The following is a 19,621-nucleotide window of genomic DNA, read 5'->3' as shown; positions in this document are numbered from 1 at the left end:
CCATTCTCCTTGCTCAGGGACCTTCTCTGACCTTTACTGCCACTTAAATGAGGCAGAGACTAAGCTCTGCATGTCGTGGGTGAGACTGCTGGGTGCCCAGCCTTTCCCCCTTCCCTGGTCCTCTTACAAGTCATTTCACATACTCTGGCTTCAATCTAACAAAAACAAAACCGATGAGGCCCAACTGATCTGGCTGCTTTCCATGATGCAGTGGGCCTCTGAGTGGCTTTAAATAGCTGTACCTCCATGCAGGCTGGAGAAAAAGCACTGGCTGTGCTTCTGGACAAGAGGGTAGCTTTGGCTCAAATCACAGGCCATCTCAGACCTAAAAATAGCCTTTTTTTTTTCCTGTCATACTTGGTGTTAAATAGATTTTTTTCCCCCATCTTATTTTTTCGTTTTATACCCTGTTAAATGCTTTCCTACTTTGGGGCTTTTCCTAAGGGGGATTGGTGGGGAATCTTGGAGCTCTGCCTCCTGAGCTATCAGGCTACATCATTTAGTATCTTGGAACTACTCCATCCATTAAAGAGTTCCAGAGAAAACAAGCTTGTGATCCTGGCTAATATGGACATGGCCTGCTTTAGTGGTGGCAACAGTGGAAACGCAATGGATACTGGAATTCCTGCGACCAAAGGTTTAGTGAACCTTACAAAGTCTTCAAGAGCTCACCCTGTGGAAAGCTGTGAATGCTGCCCTTTCATCAAGGAAAAGTGTCCATTGAGTGCCTGCAGAATTCTCCTACCCCTTCCTCTGCTCTAGCCAAGCATTAGAGAAATCTGTGTGGAAATGGGATCTTCTGGATCCATTTGCTTCTGCTTTTCTCTTGCTCTCAGCCCATCTCTTCCTTTCCCTGCCCTCCAAAACACTCCTCGCAGTGCTGCAATCTTCTGTTTGTGATTTTGGGTTGTGGACCAGCACAAGAAGATGGCACAAGCTGTAGCTACAGCTCCATCTAGCACATTCCCAAGAGGTTTCCTGTGACGTCAGATCTCACTGATTAAAGTGGGAGACTCTTATGCCAGAGGTTTAACCATGGAAAATGAAAACAGATACAAGGTGAGCTGCCGTGGAAGGGAATAAGGACCCTGTTTACATGAAAATGAAGGATTATAAGAATTTCTGTAGCTCTCGGAGCCTTTCTAATCTAAGAAGAGGTGTAATCTACTTGAAGATCTGCTTGAGGTCTGTGTATCAGTGTGAAATTCGTCTGTGGACTGAATTTTCTTGAGGTTCTCCATTGTGGTCAACACTGTTGGGCTGGTGTGAATGAAATGACATCTGAGCTCTTTGACTTTACCTTGGACAGTAGAGGAGTTGATATGGTTATCTGCAGCTGAGAGGATCAGGGAGAGCCTCACAGTGTGTTTCTGCTGAGCTTCTGTGATCTGCTTTGTTGTGGCAAGTGAGGCCTTAGGCTGGTTTGCATCTCACCCTGTTACAAGCTGTGAGGGGAAGGAAAAAAAGAGAGTTTTGTTTCTTAGCCTGGCAGATGAACCCATCCATGACAGGAAACCTGGGTTGTTGTGTTGCTTACCCCTCAGATATAGACACAGCAGTGCTGACTTTGACTAAAGGGATGGCTATTTCCTTTGCTCGGGATGTGGGCCAGGCTTGATGGTTTTCATGCTTTCTTTGATGCTATTCACGCTTCATATCTGCACATAGAGAAAGATAAAATGTACACTGTTGTTGGAGTCTCCTACTGCTTTTCTTTTATATCATAAATTCTGCAGTAACTCAGAAGAGAGCTCATATCTCCATTGCCTAATGTGAGCTGCGTGGATAGCAGAGTTATGTTTGGCCAGCTTGTTGCCCTTAATTTGCTATTTTTGTTTAACCCATTTTTGCCAGGCGTTACGTAGCAGCCCGTTGCTTTTCTCATCCGTTCCCACAGCAATTTATATTGCTGTTTCAGAAACAGTTTCCATCCCTGGGTTTCAAAACTGGTCTGAACCACTCCTGCTGTGGCAGATAGGGATGCTGTGAGGAGTAGTGCATCATTTTCTGCGTCATTCCCTCACCTCCCCATGTCACAGTCCCTGCTGCTCCTCTCAGGTGATGTGGAGCAGCCTCAGGTCTCCAAAGCCTTAGAAGCATGCTCTATTTGAGGAGTGGCAATTTTACCAGAAGGCACACAAGGTGAAAATATCTGGTTTTTCTCCTTAGTTTTGCTCTCTCAGTGGAGGAAGTGTGTTCCTGGCAGGGCACTGTCCATAGGCTGGATTGGTATGGGCATGGGGCAGTGTGGCCAAAACCCACTAGCCAGGGTGTTGGGAAACACAAGACAGCTCTGGAGGACTAAGTGGATGGCCAGGGTTGAAGACAAAAACTGATTGCATGGTTTGGTTGCCTTCAATTTTCTTGTCCTTTCATTGCTACATCCATCCAGCCTGCTTAGAGAAATGTCCCATCTGCTCCCTCCATCTCAAGCTGTTAGAGCTGCACAGCAAATCTGAGCTCATCCCTCCTTCCCTGTTCTCCAACACTCTCCATACATTTATTCCACTACCATATGATGGCTATTAGTAGAGAGAGTATTATGTTTTAATTTAAAAAGTGATATCACTAGAACTGGGAGAAGCCATAAGTTTAGTATGTCAGACCCTTCCCAATTTTGTAGGTCTTTGGAGATGTTTTTGATTTCGATCTACAGGGTGGGGATTTTTACCTCCTTACTATTTTCAGACTTGCATGTTGGAGTTTCCCTACAAATCTACAACCAATGTCAAAGATAGTATTTTTCCTCCCATTTTCCAGCTGGCACTGACAAATGTGAAACTCCACAAAAGTTATTGTTTTTAAAATTTCCCCAGCTCCTTCTAGGAAGCTGAACACTTCTATTTCTCCTTTTATTTTTTCCCCTTTTAACAAGAAAGAAAAAAAAATGAAAGTAAATCAAAACCCTCACATTTTTTTAGACATTTCCAAGCTGGTTTTTTTCAGAAGCTAATAGCTGTGATGGTAGATGACATTTGTCATAGCAGCATCCAAATTCTGATCCTGTTGAGATTCACCCATTTTAACCCTGGACATCTCCGTGAGCATCATCCATCTCACATCTGTCAGCGAAGACATAAACCTAGCAAGAGCCTTGTTGGTTTCTGCTCCATACAAGAGAACGGGGTTAAAGGTAGCAGTACAATAGGGGAAACAGCAGAGAGGAAGAGAGGGAAAACCAGCCAGGAGAGAAGCATGTTTTTTTTCAGATTCTTTGGGGACTTTAATAAATCAGAAGGAGAGGATGCCAAAAGGACCGGTGCCGCATTGCTCTCCCAGGCCAGCGGGATGTGTGCTCAGCCCTTCAGCTCCAGACACGTGGGCTGTCCTCCTGCCGCGCTCCTCGGCGTCCCTCGGCGTCCCTGCGTGTCAGCGGTGGGGTACCCCCCGCTGCACCCCCTTTCTGCAGAGACCCTGCTGTCACTGGAGGTCCCTGGGATTCACAGCACGGCATTGATGATGCAGAGCAAAGCCCTTGGAGCCCCCAGCCTTAATCCTTGCTGATCTTTCTCGTGTCCCTTCGCCGGGGCTGTGTGTCCCCGGTGGGTTTTTAGGTCTGTTGGATGTAGCCCGGCAGAAGTGAAATTGCCTTAATTTAGCAGAGCTAAGAAACGCAAAGAAAATAAAGCAGACAGGAGTTCTCCTTGGAGATACGTGGTATTGTCGAGGATAGACTTTCCCAGCTATCCTTTGGCGGCCATAAAATATATTTATATTATGAAAAACAGAACACGATAAATAGTGACGTTCAGGGATGCCGTGTTTATTTGTGTCCCAGTGACTCTGATCGCTTTAAACTGTGAGAGTTGAGCTGGGCTCTTTCTCACTCTCATTTTGTTTGCTAATGATATTTCAACACTTGGAATTTGCCTATGAATCTTGTTTATGACACATGAACCAGAGTGGAGCCTGGCTTACTCTCCCGTGTGGATCAGCCCTTAAGGGCCACTGAGAATAATAGATAGTTTCCTCCAAATAAGTTTAAACAGTTCCAAACCAAACAAACAGCTTTTGTCTGCATTCTCAGGTCCATCAAAGGAAACGTGTTTGATGTGCAGATGGAGTAAGATAGTGCAGTGAAGAAATCTAAATAGATATAAAAGACAAAATAGAAGAAATAGGAAAAGAAAGATCTTCTGGCTGGTGTAGTTTTGGTGTGAGAAAATTTCCTAGCCTGTTTGAAAGTACTCTTCCCTATTGAGATCAATTCTTAATGGCATCCAAACTGCTCCATGCTGCTCTGGTGATGCCAGGCTTGAATTAATGAAGCCGATTTGCTCAGGATCCTGTGACTGTATGAGGTACAGGAGTATTTTCTAAATCTTAGAGCAATTATGTAGACAAGTCATCCCAGCAATTTCTTGTAAAAACCCTTTAGACCCATGAGAATTTGGTATAGATGAGACCAATCCTCAAGATCCTGCCATGCACATCTTGGTCATGGCAAACAAGTGAATTTCTCTGGCTGGGATATCTCAAGGCAGGTACATTCTGAAGAGATGTTTGATACAGCCCTTTAAAATATTATATTTGCCCTGTAAATTTGTTGAACTGAAGGAAGGAGCTTGCCTATGATCTCTGCTCCCCTTATTCTTCTTTCTCATCTGGCCCGTGTTTCTGGCAAATCCTAAACCTTCAGATGACTTTTAGAGAGGTGGGGTTGTGTGAGGAGAAAATGCCTCCAGCATGCAGGGTTCAGTAGATGGGACAGCTAGGATGAAGAAATGTCTGTGGGGTTATAAGAGTCAGATCTCCTCAGCTTTGCAATGGTACTTTTTGGCTTCAAGAATGTTATGCCAGATTAGATACATTGTGAGAGAAAAGTAGGCATAGGAAGGAGTCTCCCTATTTCTCACTGTCTGTCTAGGGAAAAGATGGACTAGGTAGGAATTTGGACTTAGTGGGAACCTCTGGAAAAAGTTGTTCCCAGTTGTCTGTCCAGACCTCTTGCATGCCCCTTGTCCTCAGAGCACTTGTGCCTGCACGCTCCACATGAAATGATTGCCTGTTCCTTATGGAAAGACAGAGTGAGGTAGCCCTGCCCAGAGAGGACATTTTGGCTTTAATTTAATGGCAGCCGTTTGCTAGTTATTCATTTGGTTCTTTTTTATATAATCACATGTGTGTCGATATCTCTCTCTTTTTTTCTAGTTTTGCTCTTTTTTGTTTTTTCGTTTACTTTATTTTGCTTTTTTCTTTTTTCTGTTTTTTTTCCCCCTTTAGGTTTCAGAGAAATTATGTTGAATCCAATAAGCCTCCCTGGACATTCCAAACCTCTTAACCAAGGCATTTATGTTGAGGATGTCAGTGTTTATTTCAGCAAAGGACGTCATGGCTTTTAAAAACTCCTTAAAAGTCCCTGTTCTGATGTCAAGTTTATAGGCTGTGCCCTCAAAATGGTGGGAAGCAGTAAGCGTGGTCTGTATGGATTGAGGTCTCCTCCTAATAGGACTCTACAGCCCTGCCTGTACGCACGTTAAAGCCAACTGAAACTGTGGTTTTCTGTCACCAGATAACAGGGTTGTTCTTTTCCTCCAATGGTCGCTGTGTTCGTTAAATATTCCTGCAAGGCACAACAGCAGCAATGAGAGCAAATAAAGAGAATTAAAACCCAATTGAAAGGAGTCATCCTAATAACACAGTAAATAATTGTACTTTTGCTTTAAAATAAAACAAAACAAAACAAAAAACAACCAAGCCAACCAAACTGACATCTTTAGTCATGTCCTCCCTGCTTGGAGTTTTCCTTGTAAGCTTGTGTCTTCGCAACACCCAGTGAATGCTGCCATCACCTCTCACGTGGCCCCGCCATGGGAGGTCTCCCAGAGCCAGCTGAGGCGGGGAGCCTGGAAGAAACTAAAGCAGAAGGAAGACTTTTGGTAAGAACAAAGGCAGCCCCGCTCCCAGTTCTTGCACAGAAAATAATGTTGGAAGGAATGAGGATGGAAAGAAAAAAGTATCTTACTTCTCTGACAGGAAGAGAGTGTGGTTATCTTTGAAGTGCACATATTCTAGGAAGCTTCTTTTGTCTGTCTGTCTGTCTGTGTGTTAGAGCGGCTCACTGGATCTGACCATATCGTTGTCGTACTCTGGTCTCTCCCTGCTGCTTAAATGATGAGCTTTATCTGAGGAGTTGCCTGGACTTCCCACATGGATGGAGAATCCATGGCGCAGGAGGGTCTGTGTCCTTGCCAGGACTAGAGCAGTAAGCAAAGTGGAAAAGCATATCAGACACACGCAGGTCCCATTGCTGGGCCTTTTCCAGCCCCCTTTAGCTCTGCCCTGTATTCCCACCCCACTAGAGATTGATTGTAACCCAGTCGCATACCCAGAACCATCAGCTGGAGGCTGGCTGACTGAAGGAGAGGGAAAAAAAAAGCATTCTGTTGCTTCTTCTCTGGCAAAAACAGGAGTATTGGTCCTGTTCTGGCTGATATTTGTATTCTCTCCCCCTCTCCTGTCCCACTTCTGTCTTACTTCATCCAAAGCCTCTCAGATGGAAAAGTAAACCCTTTCATCCTGTCCTCAAGAGAAGCTAGCTGCCCTTGTGGCAACTTGCAGGGCTTTCCTTGGACTCTCGTGGTGTCACGTGTACGGGAAATACAGATTTGCTCACACATATCAGTGACAACCTATAAGCAAAGCAGATTTTCTCTAGAGGACAAAAAATATTCCAAAAGCTTCAGGTGTGGCGAGATCCTTTTGAGAGGAATATTAGACCAGGAGCTTGCTCACCAGCCACTCAGCTTTGCTTGCCTTCTTGGTGGCCCGAGATGACCTTATCACATCAGGGGTGTCTCTAAATCACCAGCCCTCAAGGGTCACTGCCACTGGAAAGAGTTACGGTCCCTCTCCACCAGAACTGGGCAGAAGCCTCAGAATGGATGTTCTGCTTCATCCTGCCTTTACAGGTGACCTGCATGAACCACCCTGGAGATTGCCAGGAGGTTTTATCATCAGCTGTCCCGTAGGGATATCGCTGGGAATATTCCATTCTCTCGCTTCTTCTCCTGGTTGGTTTGCATAAAAAGGTAAAGTGCAATAGAAGAGTACTGGAGAGACGGTGGCAGATTGCTTTAAGTTAGCAGACACGTCTTAGGGGGCATCTGCGATAGTGCGAGGAGACCTGGCTCAGGTTGGATGGCTTCAGAAACCATGACCAAATCTCCCAACAACGTTTCCTGCCCGCATCGGAGCTGGAAATGCCAGAGGGGCACTGCCAGAGAGGATCCACGGCCGTGTGCCACTGACACCTCAATTCTGCAGATTCACAGAGTGAGGAGGAGCTTCGCCGAGCACGTGAATCACTGGGTGCTTGTCTGAACTGAATTTCCCCATCTCCTGGAAGTCGCCCACCTGACCTGGGGATGTCCTGTCCGTCTGAACTGTCTCCTCTCCCTAGCACTGTTCAGGGGACTCTGCTCTCAACTGTGTGTATCAGTCGTAGAGATGCATCTGTGGGCCTGGACCAGAAGCCTATATCCAAACACCCTAGCAGAGGAAGGGTTGAATTTTGCAGCTCAGGTCCATCTCTGCTTAGAAGAAATCCTCTGGACCGTACAACATAATTAAAAGCAGTTCTCCCCACTGTGATCGATGTCTCAATTTGTTTAACACCAATTAAAGTCTCTGGTTCCTCACTGCTGAAAACGAAAGCCAGTCGTGGCTGTTTGCGATTGGTGGCTTTAAGTAGCAAGCCTAAGGATGTTTCTTTTTTAAATTTTATTTTATTTTTAATTATTGTAAATCATTACCTCATTTTCTGTCAATGAGATTCCTCCATCTTTGAGCATTCTTATCTTGCCATAACTATCATCCTGTGCTAATGGGAAATGGGACGGTCCCTTTTCACAGAGACTATAGGGGTGTTCAATGTCTAGTTTCTTAATAAACACTTTATTTTCTAACGAAACAGCTGCACCAGGCCTCTTCTTTGAAGACAAAATAAATAAATGTTCAGAATGACATGTCCTACAGTCTACTTCTTCATGAGGTGGTCCACGTGTGGGGAGTTTGGTTTGTTTTCTTCTTTGGTGGGTGCGGAGGGTGGGATTTACAGTTGTGATGGGAACATTGCTCAGGTGTAGCTCTTGTTTCTGTCACTTCATCAGGAACAAAGATGTTTTCTTGCCTGAAACAAGAGCTTAGCTGTTAATGGTCTCAGCTGACAACCTGTTGGTTTGTGTAGCATAAATTGGTCATATTCTCAGGGACAAGCTGGTACTGCAGGAGATTGTGTCAGGATTTGCCAAGACAAGTTTCTATAGTTAGTGGGAAAAGTTTTATTAGAAGCCTTATCTCTCAGGGATCTTGACAGTAAAAGATTGTTCTGGCTGCAGTGCTTTTGTTTCAGGGTATGCTCTTGCTTCGGGTCTCCTTGCTTGGCTGTGCAAATTGACAAAACCAGCAAAATTGTCTGTTTGGCGTTGGATTGTTGTCCCCTCCTCAGGACCAATTAACCTCATGTTAAGCTCTCAAGGGTGTTTGCTGTAGAGGCAGTGGGGTACAGGTGAGCACTGTACTCAGGTTCCTCATTAGAAATTCATGTCCAGGTGGTTGGATGCTCCAGGAGGAGAGAGGAACCATTCTGCAGTGTGTGGGACTTGGCATGGGAGTGTGTCTTGGTAGTTGTGTCTTAGAATTGTTAACAGGAGATGTCACTGATGTAACTAAAAGCTGCGGTGCCAACCTGCAGGTGACAGTGGGCATGAGGACGGGGGTGTGTTTGAGCACATATTGGTGGATGGTGCTGGAACCCTATAAGAAAACCTGGTGAGAGCTTGATGAGCAAATTAAAAACATGTTTTCCAGCATCCTTCTGTTCCTATAGCTTCCTGGCATGACTTTCAAGCAAACATCTCAAAATGATGCTGTGAGTGAATTTCTGCATGACCTTCCCTTCTAATGAGTGTGTCTCTGGAGTGATGGGGTGCTGTGGTTCACAGGATTAGGTGATGGTGAGACCTCAGCCTTTTCAGGAATGTCTGCAGTGCCCGAGACAAATGTTTGTCTCCTAACATAACCTTACACAAGGGATGAGCAGCTGAGCTGCATTGGATTCCATCCCTGTTTCCTTTTTCTTTCTGAGGTGTGGGAAACAAACATAGGGTTTGGAAGCTCTGTCTTTTCTTCTGTGCTACTGCAGGGTCTGTTATGAGATTTCACAGCCCAGAAACATTGCAAACAGTGGTTGCTTAGCCAATTACTCAGGCTGCTGCTATGGTCAGCTTTGATTCACTTTGTTTTTCAGGGCAACTGACCCCTTACGTAGGAGTTCCCACAATATTTTTGATGCTGTCAGTTCAAAAGGAGCTGGTTTAACTATGGGCTCTGACAAGCATCACAGAGGGGTTGGGCACTTGTTTCTTCTTGTTCTTCCTTCTTGGTTGCCTCTGTTGTCTGATGTACCCATGTGAAGGCTCCATGCCCTTCGTGACAGCTGGACCATGAGTTGATAAAGCTGTGCTGCTCTCTCTCCCCATTCTGGCTTCAAATGACTCTTCAAATAAAGAGCAATTATTGAAGGAGCTTGGGATGCTGGTTTGGTAGAGTGAGGGCAGTGGACCTCTAGCAGGAATGATCACCTCCTCCTGAACATCACAACCTTGCCTCCTCAGGTCTTGTAGAGTGTGGAGCCTGTGTGTGAATAAGCAGAGAAACAAGTTTTGACTCATTGTACTTTGACTCTAAAAAGATAGAGTCATGTTTCTTTTAGTTCCTGCTTGGAGGGAGCACGATAGGCACAGTGTGTTGCTGGCACTGTAGCTCTCTTCAGAGTGGAATCATCGTGTGGGACCTTGGGCTCAGACTTGCTGCAGGGCAGTGTCTGATGTGTGGGGTGCTGTAGGTCATGACTGAGGTATATTGAGTTTCTGCAGCTGCTTATCCATGTTGCACTGAGTCCTGATGTTCTTTGCTGCTTTTTTGTTTACTTCGATGTGCATTTGAGGAGTCATGCCTTCTCTCCCAAGAGACTTGAGCTTGTTTTGAAGGTGGTTTGGTGTTTCTTTCTGCTATCAGGTCTTTGTTCTTTCCCTGTATCTTTGTCCTTCTGTCCAGAGAATTCCTGGGAGCTGTGGGGAGTCAGAGGAAGCTGCTTCTGCTGATTCAGCAAACTGCAGCAGTGCATCATTGCTCTGCTCTGATTTGTACCCAGAACAAGCTGCAGATCCTCAGGGTTAAGCCTGGCATTAGCAGAGGATAAAGAGGCCTAGACACAGTAGTAAAGCTAAAAACCACGGGTTTGGAGGAGCAGCAGCAAGAGAGCACACAAGAAATCAATGCTGAGTGATTTCATTTTTTTTCTTTAACGTTTGGAAGTGCTCCTGGTGCTGTTTGTGCAATGAGTCAAAGAGTCCATATTAACCATGCATTTACCAGTGCCTACAGAGCCTGAGCAGTTGGAAGAAAATGTGACAAACTGTGGGGAAGTACCTACAGCTGCTTTGAAAGTGTGGGTGTTGTTTGACAGGAGATCTGCCCACTCACAGCTGGAAAAGGTGCATTAGCTGGTGAAGCAACGATGCATCTTCTGGTGTTGTGATGCATTTTGCTTTGCCTTTATCTTTTGTGGTTTCTCCAGTGTTGTCCCCACTACTTTCCTTAAGACAGGCAGGCTCCTTGGTGGTGCCAGCATGTGGTCTGATGCCACAGAGCTAGAATAAATCCCAACCCACACATATATCCCAACCCCCACAATAAATAACTGCAGGAGCATTCCTTCAGAAAGAGAGGATGATAGTTTCTCCAGCAGTAGAGCAGAGCGCTACTGCAAGACAGCTCCATTTGAATTTTGGTATTATTTTGGACTTGTGAGTGTAACTGCTGACTAATCAGCGGGAATAAATTTTGGTTGTTCAAAGTGGAAGGATTTGTTCTAAGCGCTGGTTAAATGATTTGCTCTGCTGTTAGTGACTCATTTGTGATCTGTGCCTGATTCCTGCAGAGAAGTTGACTTTCTGTAAGCATTTGTTTATTATTTCAGAGTATTTGGCCTTTTTTCTCCAAGATTTTGCTTCAAATATTCGTGTTGTGTGATGGGTGTTGGTTTTGCTCCTGGGTTGGGTGAGTGAATGTTTCAGACATGTAGTCAGAAATGTAACGTGCAAAAACACCCTTCAGTCATCTGTTATTTGGGGTTGTCCATGTTTCTTTTTCATATGCTGGGATTAGTACCATCCTAACAGGTCTTTCTGCAGGCAAGAAAAACTGTCATTGCCTGGGCCTTTGGAACAGTTAAGAGCTTGTTTTCAGAGGAAGTAGCTTTCCTGGCTCCAGTCTGAATTCTGGGAGCAGCCTTTGTCTGACCTGTGTGTGGGTTTCCATCCACTGATGACAGAGCAGCCACTGCTGGAGGTCAGGCTCATTCATAAGTAGTCAGGGAAAGCCAGACTGGAGCTGCATTGGGCTCAGTAAACTGCCAGGATGTCTGAATAAAATTATTTTGGCCAGGTCATCATTATTTTAAGTGAGTCATAGATGTGTCCAGGCTGTTTATTAAGATAATTGGGAGAGGGAGGGAGGGATGCTTGTAGTCCATGGACCAGGCTGGTGGGGTGGTGGAGGATATTGCACCATTTGATACAAGAGAGAAGGAGCTCCTGGCCTGGCAAGCTGATGTATCCAAGGCCTGGTCCTGCCAGGATTCAGTCCCTGGTGCCACTGTCAGGCATGTACAGTGACATCATGCTAATGCACATTTCAAACATCACTGGTGTGAGCTCATCTTGCTCAGCTGAAGAGTCATACCTCTGCTCAGGTTTCCTTGTGAGGCCTTGTTGCCTGGCAATTTTAGACATGTTCTGGATCAACAGAGCCTTTTGGGTTTGCTGTATCAGTGTCAGGCAATATGTGGGGATGATAGGAGCAGTTGTGCATGGTCACTGCCTCCTTGTTGGTGCCTGGTCCAGCCCCCTGTAGCCTTCTGAAGGTGGCTGCAGGTTTGCTTTGTGCTTCCTGGACACGCTTATTTATCAGGTGGTCCCAGAGGGTTTGGGAGTTTAAGTGTTAAAGCTGCAGCCACACGCTCAGCACTGCTGGAACAACTGCAGAGGTACGAGTCCCCCAAAGCCACCGCATCTCACCACGCACAGACGTTGCAGGCGACTGAGAAGGGCCTCACTTAAAGACAGGTAAGTGTCATTTTCCTCCTTCTAGGGAGCCATTGTGTGTGATGTGCTGGATTCAGAGCTCTAGCAGGAATAATTTTGATGGATCTGCTCTGAATGCATCAATGATAACTGACTGCATTAGACAGTATCAGTGGGAAACTGTCAGTCCGTGCTCAGGGGAAAGCAGGGGCTCTTCTGGCTGGAAATGCTGCAGGTCTAGCACTGTGTGGGAGGGGAAAACAGAAGAGCCAAGTGCTGCTGAAGCCCGGGGTTAACGCCCACGGCTGCTCCTGTTTGACCTCCCGGGTCAGGCATGGCCACAGAGGACGCAGCAGGAATGCCAGCAGGTATGGCAGAGCTGTGGGAGGTGTTTGGCATAGCTGCTGACTCCTTCAGAAAGCTTGAGAGCACAGAACTGCAAGGGTGGCTACTTGATGATAGTGCCAGTCTCATTTTCATTAGCAATCAGCAAAAAAAAGGCAGTGGTGTCCCCTGCCCAGAGCCAGGAGTGCATCCAACACAGAGAGAATGCCTTTTTTGCAGCCATAAGACATGTTTGCCTCTCAATCCCAACAGAAGATCTTATAACCATGGCTTCAGAAAAAGGTAACAAAATCCCTGACAGTGTATCTTGGATGAAAGTATCATCCTGTGACTAGACTGAGCTCAGTTTAATCCTGTTAACTTCACAGTGGACTCTTGGGAATCGGGTAACATTCTCTGTAGGTCCTTCAGCTTCCCTGCATGGCTGTAATGTGTAAAGCATCTCATGTTCTGCCAAATTTCTTCCTCTGGATTCAGTGATGCTGGCATGAACCTCAAAAACAAATAAACAAAAAAAAGCAGAATGATATCAGTAGCAGTCTCACAAGGAAAGGCAAATATCTCTCACCAAAAAGACAGTCATCCTTAGAAAACAAAGAAGACTCCTGAGCAAAAGATACTGTCATGTACACCCAAATAGGTAAGGATTGACAATGTCCCTTCTGAGGAAGACCTCTAAGACTCAAAGAGGGAGGCATTCCACAGCTTGATGGACACGAGCTACTGCCAACTCCAGCCCTCCCTCTCTGAAACCTCTCCACCTCTTGCTTCCCTGTGCTCCCTTCTGAGTAAGAACAGGTCCCCACTGGTTGGAGCTTTCTCCAGCAGACCTCACCCAGCCCCATGCTTAGGTTCCTGAACAAGAAACCAGAGGATGGTCATCTCTTCAGTTGGGAAGGAAATGCCTTTGGCATTACATCCTTGGAGTTGTCCAAAGTGGTGTCCTTGTCTGCAGAAGTAAGTAGATGCTCACTGATCACGATGCAGGGGGGGGTGTGTATTTGTGTTTGTATGTGTAGTAGGAATCAAATATTCATGATGGAAAGGTGGTACTGGATTTTCAAGGGAAGAAAGATACTCATCAAATGCAATCCACAGCCCAAGGCAGAGGACTGGAGGTTGGGATGGTAAAGCCGAGGGGGTTAGGCTGTGACATGGAGGTAAGTTTTTGCTGCAGCTTCTCCATCTGCAGTTCTTTATAAATGATTTAAGTGCTCCACAGTCCTGCTGAGGGTGTCCATGCGCTGGGACTGCCAGTGATGGATGAGAACAGCCTGGCTCTGAGCTGGGTGTGATTCCAGACAGCAGCTCTGGAGACTCTCAGCAGCACATCTCTGTCGTGGAGGCTGAGCTGGGGTCTCTCATGGAGCTCAGCTGCAAGCTCAGTACAACTGCTTGGGTTTGGGAAGAAGTGGGGAGGCACAAGGGTCCTTTCCCAAGGGACATCCAAGCCCAAGTGCAGGCAGAACACATGCTGCTCCCCGCTCCCTTAAAAACCCCCTGAAAAAAAAAAGACTCTTTGTTCTAGGAGATATAGATTATATATATTTTAAGGCTCCATGAATCATTCATAGCCCAAAGATAAAACTGAGCATCAGAGCCAAGGAAAGGCTGAGGCTGTGAGGCGAAACAAGGAGTGTTCCATTATGTATTGTACTCAAACTTGACCTGGCAGTACCTCCTTGAAATCTTGCCTTGCTTTGGGAAGCCCTCTTTTTCCACTAAAAATCTGAACTACTCACCTACTTTCAGTAGATAATTGTAGGAAGAGCACAATCATCTGCTTTCCTTGTTGTGCAGCCTGATGGTTGGCTTTTGAAGAACTGAAGTGTATGTCGTAAGTGAGAGTGTGAGAGCACAGTGGGGCTGTCAGGAAAAGCATGGACATGTTGGCTTGGAAGGAGAATGAAAGAGTCCTAGGGATGCTATGGGATCAAGCAGGGTTTAAGGATTAACACTTAGTCTGGCAAAGTGTCAGGTGGGGATTATTGAACCATTTGGGAAGAGAAGCTGGGTGTTTTCTGACTGAACCAAGCACTTCCAGGCTTGGTGTGGCACAAGCCAGCTGTGAATAAGGGCTCCTGCTTGCTTGTGGTCTCTTGGTGGTTAGCATGAAGTGAGTTTGTGGGTGTGAGCCTCATGCCTGGCAAGCAGATGTCCTTAGCTCAGAAAACGTCTCTGGTTTCTTGGATGCAAGCAAATGCTGATGATTAAATCCAGAGTGTGACTGTATGGCGGTGATTTGACCTCTTGGCAAAAAGAAATAGCCAACACAACCTGTCTGGATAGCAGCAGAACTCACAGCCAAGAGTGGAAAGGGAGGAAGAGATTTATTTTCTTTGTTTTGCTTTGCTGTTGTTGTTTGTTTGATTCTGTAATCTAAGAGAAGGGCTGGAAGTTGAACTTCCGCTTTATAAGATCATGATTTTCTTTCCTATATCAGTTGTATTACAGTAAAAATTCATGTTCTACTTGTCCTGATTAAATGGCAAAATGTTGTACCACAGCAGCAGGAAACTCTCATGTCGCTTTGCTATTTCCTTTTTAATCACTGTCACCAATTCATTGGCAAGAGTAATCTTATTGCTCAGGGCTCAAGACACCTTCCCTTCCCATTGCTATACGGCCCCAGGGCTTGTAAAATGCACTTTTGGCAGTGAGGTGAAATAAAGAGAACTCCATATATTTGCTGCCCTTCATTTGTGCCAGCACAAAAGCTTATGAGGCTTATAGCCTGGGTATCTGGTATTGCCCAAGTGCCCATAACCCCACTTTTAAATCTGATCACTCAAAGTTATTTTTCACCCAGAAACTTTCAGGGCACTGCTTTGCCAAACAGCAGGGACAGAACCAGGGAGAGAGTGACCAGTGGTGGGGTGGGGTGACAGGCACCCCACAAGGTTGGGTAAGTGCCTGAATCAGAGCATCAGCTGATAGTTTGCAACAAGCAAACAGCACGACATGCAAGATGTCTGCTGCAAAAACTGGGAGAGAAATGATTTGGAAACATGTGCTCTTCCTAAAGCTTTTATTTTTTAATAGAGAAAACCTTTCAGGCCCCTTTTTAATTCATAATAAAGAGCAGGTTGAAAAGAAGGAGAGGGCAAATGAAGACAGTGAGGCTTGCTAACTTCCTTTAAAGTTGGAAGGTCACCTTTAAAAATGGATGAATGCAGCATTTGGAGGAAGCTCCGAGGCAGCAGGCCTGGGGTTCAGCACTAGAATAGGAGGCAGAACAAAGATGAAAAGAAGAATCCAGTTGGGATCTAGGAATAGCTGCAGAGCTGCAAATCCCCGTGGTGGACTTGGGTGGAGGCGGTGTTTAAGGGAGCTTCTCTGCTGCTCTTGGAAAGCTGCAGTTGAGCGTGGTGATGTGCTGGGGAAAGTTAAATTTGGAGCTGGATGGCCAGCTGGACTGCACAGGGGCACATGGACGGATGCTAGCACTGTGGGAGTAAGCTGGAATCTGGGATAAAATTAAAGCACTGGCTGCCCATTTGCATTCGAGGACGCTGGGTAACTCTACAGTTGTCTTGCCTGGTTTGGCTGTGTCCCTGCTGACTTTTCCCCTTTCCTGGGACTCTTCAGGGAGTGGGAAAAGGGTGATCACAGCATGAATCCTGGTGATGACTTCCTGATTTCCAATGCCAGCCCTTCCCACCTTTCCTTGACAGAACCTGGGAGCTGCCTGGTGGGAACAGGATGCAAGGGGTGGAGTGGGGACTGTGTTGAGTGACCCTGGTGTTGGTCTCAGCTGTGTCTGTCCTGGACAGAAGTTCCCTGTGTCAGGGGAACAGTTCTTAGGGTTCACCTAAGAACCAAACACATTTCAGATTTAAGCAATTGCCTGTCTTCCCCTCTGAGCCAAGACGCAGGGGCATCAGACACATGCTATCTATTGCTTATTAAGTGGTTTAACAAGCCCAGCTAATTACAATGTACTCAAGGATTTTGTAGCTTTCGAAGGCAGTCCCTGTTTGTTTGTGTCAGTGCTTTAATACATTAATACACCAATTAAACCTCGGGCGGTGTGCGTGCTCACACAGCCTTACATACAGCCAGGCGTGTTGGTGGTGTTCATGTCAGCTGGGGCTCCTCTGGCTCTTACAGCTCCAGCTCTGAAGGGATGCTTGTGGTTTTGCACTCAGCCTTGTCACTGGAGGGACATGAGCCCCCTACATAAAAACATTGTTCTCCCTGCCCAGAAATACGTTGCTTTACAAGACTCAGGCAGACGTGAGCACTCTGTTGTTAAGGATTCCTTCTCTCAAACAGGCCTTGGAGAGTTTCTCGGTCTCTTTCCTTCTCAGTGATGATGATACAGGCAATTTGTGCCTGAAAGTGTTGTCTTCTCTGCCTCAATTAGTCCTGAGGGGTCAGCAGTGGGAGCTGCTGTCTGTGACACATGCATTTGTTTGCAAAGGGCCCAGCACATTCATTAAGCCACACGGTAACGAGCAATTATCAGTGCACAAGGCGCCCAGCGTGAGCCAGTGCAGGGCTGGGCTGGAGCAGGCAGCGAGGGTCAGAGGTAAAAACCTCCTCAGTGCAGTCACAGCTCAGTGAAAAGAAAGCAATCGTGGGGGGAGGTGAAGGAAAAATGACAGATTAAAGGAAATTGAGCAACTGCAATAAATACACTTGAAATGGAAATGATTATATTCCCTGTAGAGCTGAAGGGCTGAGGAGGGTCTGCAGAAAGGGCAGCCACACAAAACCAGTGGCCTTTCAGAGAGCTGGTTTACAGGGAATGCAAAATGAGTGGAAGGAAGCTGGCTGGGATTTAATGCAGGTCTTTCAGACACAGTTGGGAAGGCTGCCCTAAACATTCACGCTAGTAAAAATAAAGATAATAAAAGGCAGGGTGATGAGACTGACGTACACCAGGCTGGCAAAGCAAGAGACTGAGACCATAATGGGACACTGCTGAAGTATCACAGTGAAAGGAGGAGGGAGAAAGAAGAATGCAGGAGAAAACAGAGGAAAGGAAAGCAGCAGCCATACAGATGCTGAGGGTGTATTTCAGGCAGGAAAGTCCTTTTGCACATAAGTGCCTCGGAGACAACAAAACTGGCCTCAAGACAAGGAGGGGTTTGGAGTTTTAAGGAAAACAGTGAGCTGGTACAGAGGATATGGAGGAGAAAGTGTTTATCTTGAGAGTGATATATGGAGAATTTACACTAATGACAGAACAAAAGCCAGCCTGAATCACTGATAAGAGGAGAGAAGGACTATTAAATATTTTTCATCTGCCAAAATTGCATTCAGATTTATGGAGGATGAAGAGTTCATATCAGTGACCAGCTGTTAAAGGGCATGGGACCAGGTGAGCATCCTCTACAGATGGAGAGCACATCCTGAGGGTATGCACACAACTTGCCAAGCTCTTTGCTGACATTTTAATTTGCCTGTTTAAAATTGGGCAGACAGATGAGAGTTGGAAAATGGTGGACACAGTGGGGACAAGAGACAGACCAGTGAGTTTGGTGTTTGCTCAGGGAAATTCTTGGGAATCTTCTTAAACTTTAAAGGAAGTTGTGGGAGAACACCTGGAAAGCATCGCTCTGTGAAGGCCAAAGTAATGTGGCTTGAAGGAGTGGGAGGTCACACTCCACTGATCTGTTGTCATTTCCTGAGGAGCTCACTGCCTCTATATCTGAGGGAAATTCAGTGGATATGGCACACTGAGATGTTCCACAAGCATGTGACAAGGACCAGCATCTGAAATTAATGACTAAGGGTAGAAGCATTGACAAATGCATCGACAAAACAAAGAACTTGTGTAGAAATCTGCCCTAAGAGCAAGAGACAGAAAAGAGTTGTTGCTAAAAGCGTTTCCAATTTGAAAGAGGTAGAAAGTAATGTGTCCTGGAAGTCACTGTAAATCACCTGTGTTTTTCTTGATGTCTGCTAATGATCTGGAAGAAAATGCTGAAGGCAGGAACCAGAGTTCTTCCTGCTGTAGCCTCATGGACTGAAAGATTTTTCACCAACACTGACTATGCTCAAGGTCCGAAACACACCCAGAGCCTCTCCTGATTTGGGATGTGTTTGAGAGAGGAATCCCTAGAGAGAGAAGAGAAGCAGAAACACTGCAAGTTATGCCACAGAGAAACAGCAGTATCCATCAAGAAAGGATAAATGAAGCAAACTGGGCAGCGTAGGAACTTTTTGTTTGTTGGACTCTTTCCAGAAATGAAGAAGTGATTTTTAACAGCTCGGTAATTTTTCATTCCTTCATTATTATTTTTTTTTTCTCTCTCTACAATTCCACTTTCTAGTTTGGAGACCTCAGATGACTTGATGCGAGCTCTGTTTGCAGGAGAATTGCAGTCTGGCTGTGTAAATGCAAGAAGACTTGAGCGAAGTTTTGAACTCTGGGTGCTCATATGCGCTCAGATATTGATCTGGGTAGGTTTTCCCACTACCTGCTTAAAAAAATCTCTGCCCTGGGAAAAGGTTAAAAGACTCGATTTAAACTCTTGATTGATAAAGAAAAGACTTCATGGTGACCTTTTCAATACAAGCTGAATTTGGGGTCACTTTCCAAGCTCAGATTGCAACAAGGAGACAGGATTTGTAGGGAGATTGATGGATTGGATTAGTGGCCTCTCATTTTGCCATGTTGTCATCCCAACATCTCATGCTGGCCCTTCAATTAAGGCAGTTCACGAAAGCCACAAACAGTCTTGTTCAAGGTATTTTTGGATGAAATGAAACCTGTCCTACGCTAGTGAGGAGAAACAGCTAAAGGTATTGAAGATCTTTCCACTATTATATCCCACTCAGTGCTCTGCAACATCACCCACATATATTCATCTACAAATTGCTGTTGACAGCTTTGGGAGGTTCTTTTAATGCCTCTGCATCCTCAGGTAATTGAAAATCAGTATTACTCTTTCCCACCTTCCCCAGATATCTTGCTGATTTTGGTCCTTTCCACTTGCAGTGTGTTCTTCCTGTAAAACTTCATAATACATATTTAAATTTAAGCTGTTGAGCCATATTATCATATATATATATTATGATATATATGAAAAGTATATATATGATATCATGGTTTTGTAGATAATGATCCTCACAGGTTGCCTTCCCCATGTGCCTTGAATACCAACTTAACAATCATCCAGTCTTCAAACAGAGCTCAGCTAAAGCTGAACATGCACCTTTTCACCATCTGCAATTAA

At 45.5% G+C, this 19,621-nt stretch overlaps 1 protein-coding gene across 3 annotated transcripts in view; it reads left to right on the top strand.

Moving 5' to 3' along the window:
• Window positions 1–19,621, top strand: part of NTRK3 (neurotrophic receptor tyrosine kinase 3) — a 216,788-nt gene that overhangs the window by 132,554 nt on the left and 64,613 nt on the right. Inside the window, exon 13 of one of the 3 annotated variants that reach the window (XM_063412343.1) lies at window positions 5,224–7,907. The exons of the other annotated variants lie outside the window; for them this stretch is intronic. Coding sequence (XP_063268413.1) covers window positions 5,224–5,342 — 119 coding nt within the window. The 3' untranslated portion in view covers window positions 5,343–7,907. Of the gene's footprint in view, window positions 1–5,223; window positions 7,908–19,621 lie in introns of those variants that run through there. 3 annotated transcript variants of the gene reach the window in all.

This window comes from Prinia subflava, chromosome 15, assembly GCF_021018805.1.
Source record: "Prinia subflava isolate CZ2003 ecotype Zambia chromosome 15, Cam_Psub_1.2, whole genome shotgun sequence".
Classification (NCBI taxonomy): Eukaryota; Metazoa; Chordata; class Aves; order Passeriformes; family Cisticolidae; genus Prinia; species Prinia subflava.
Note: the sequence above shows the minus strand (reverse complement) of the source record. Positions and strands in the feature narration are given on the sequence as shown.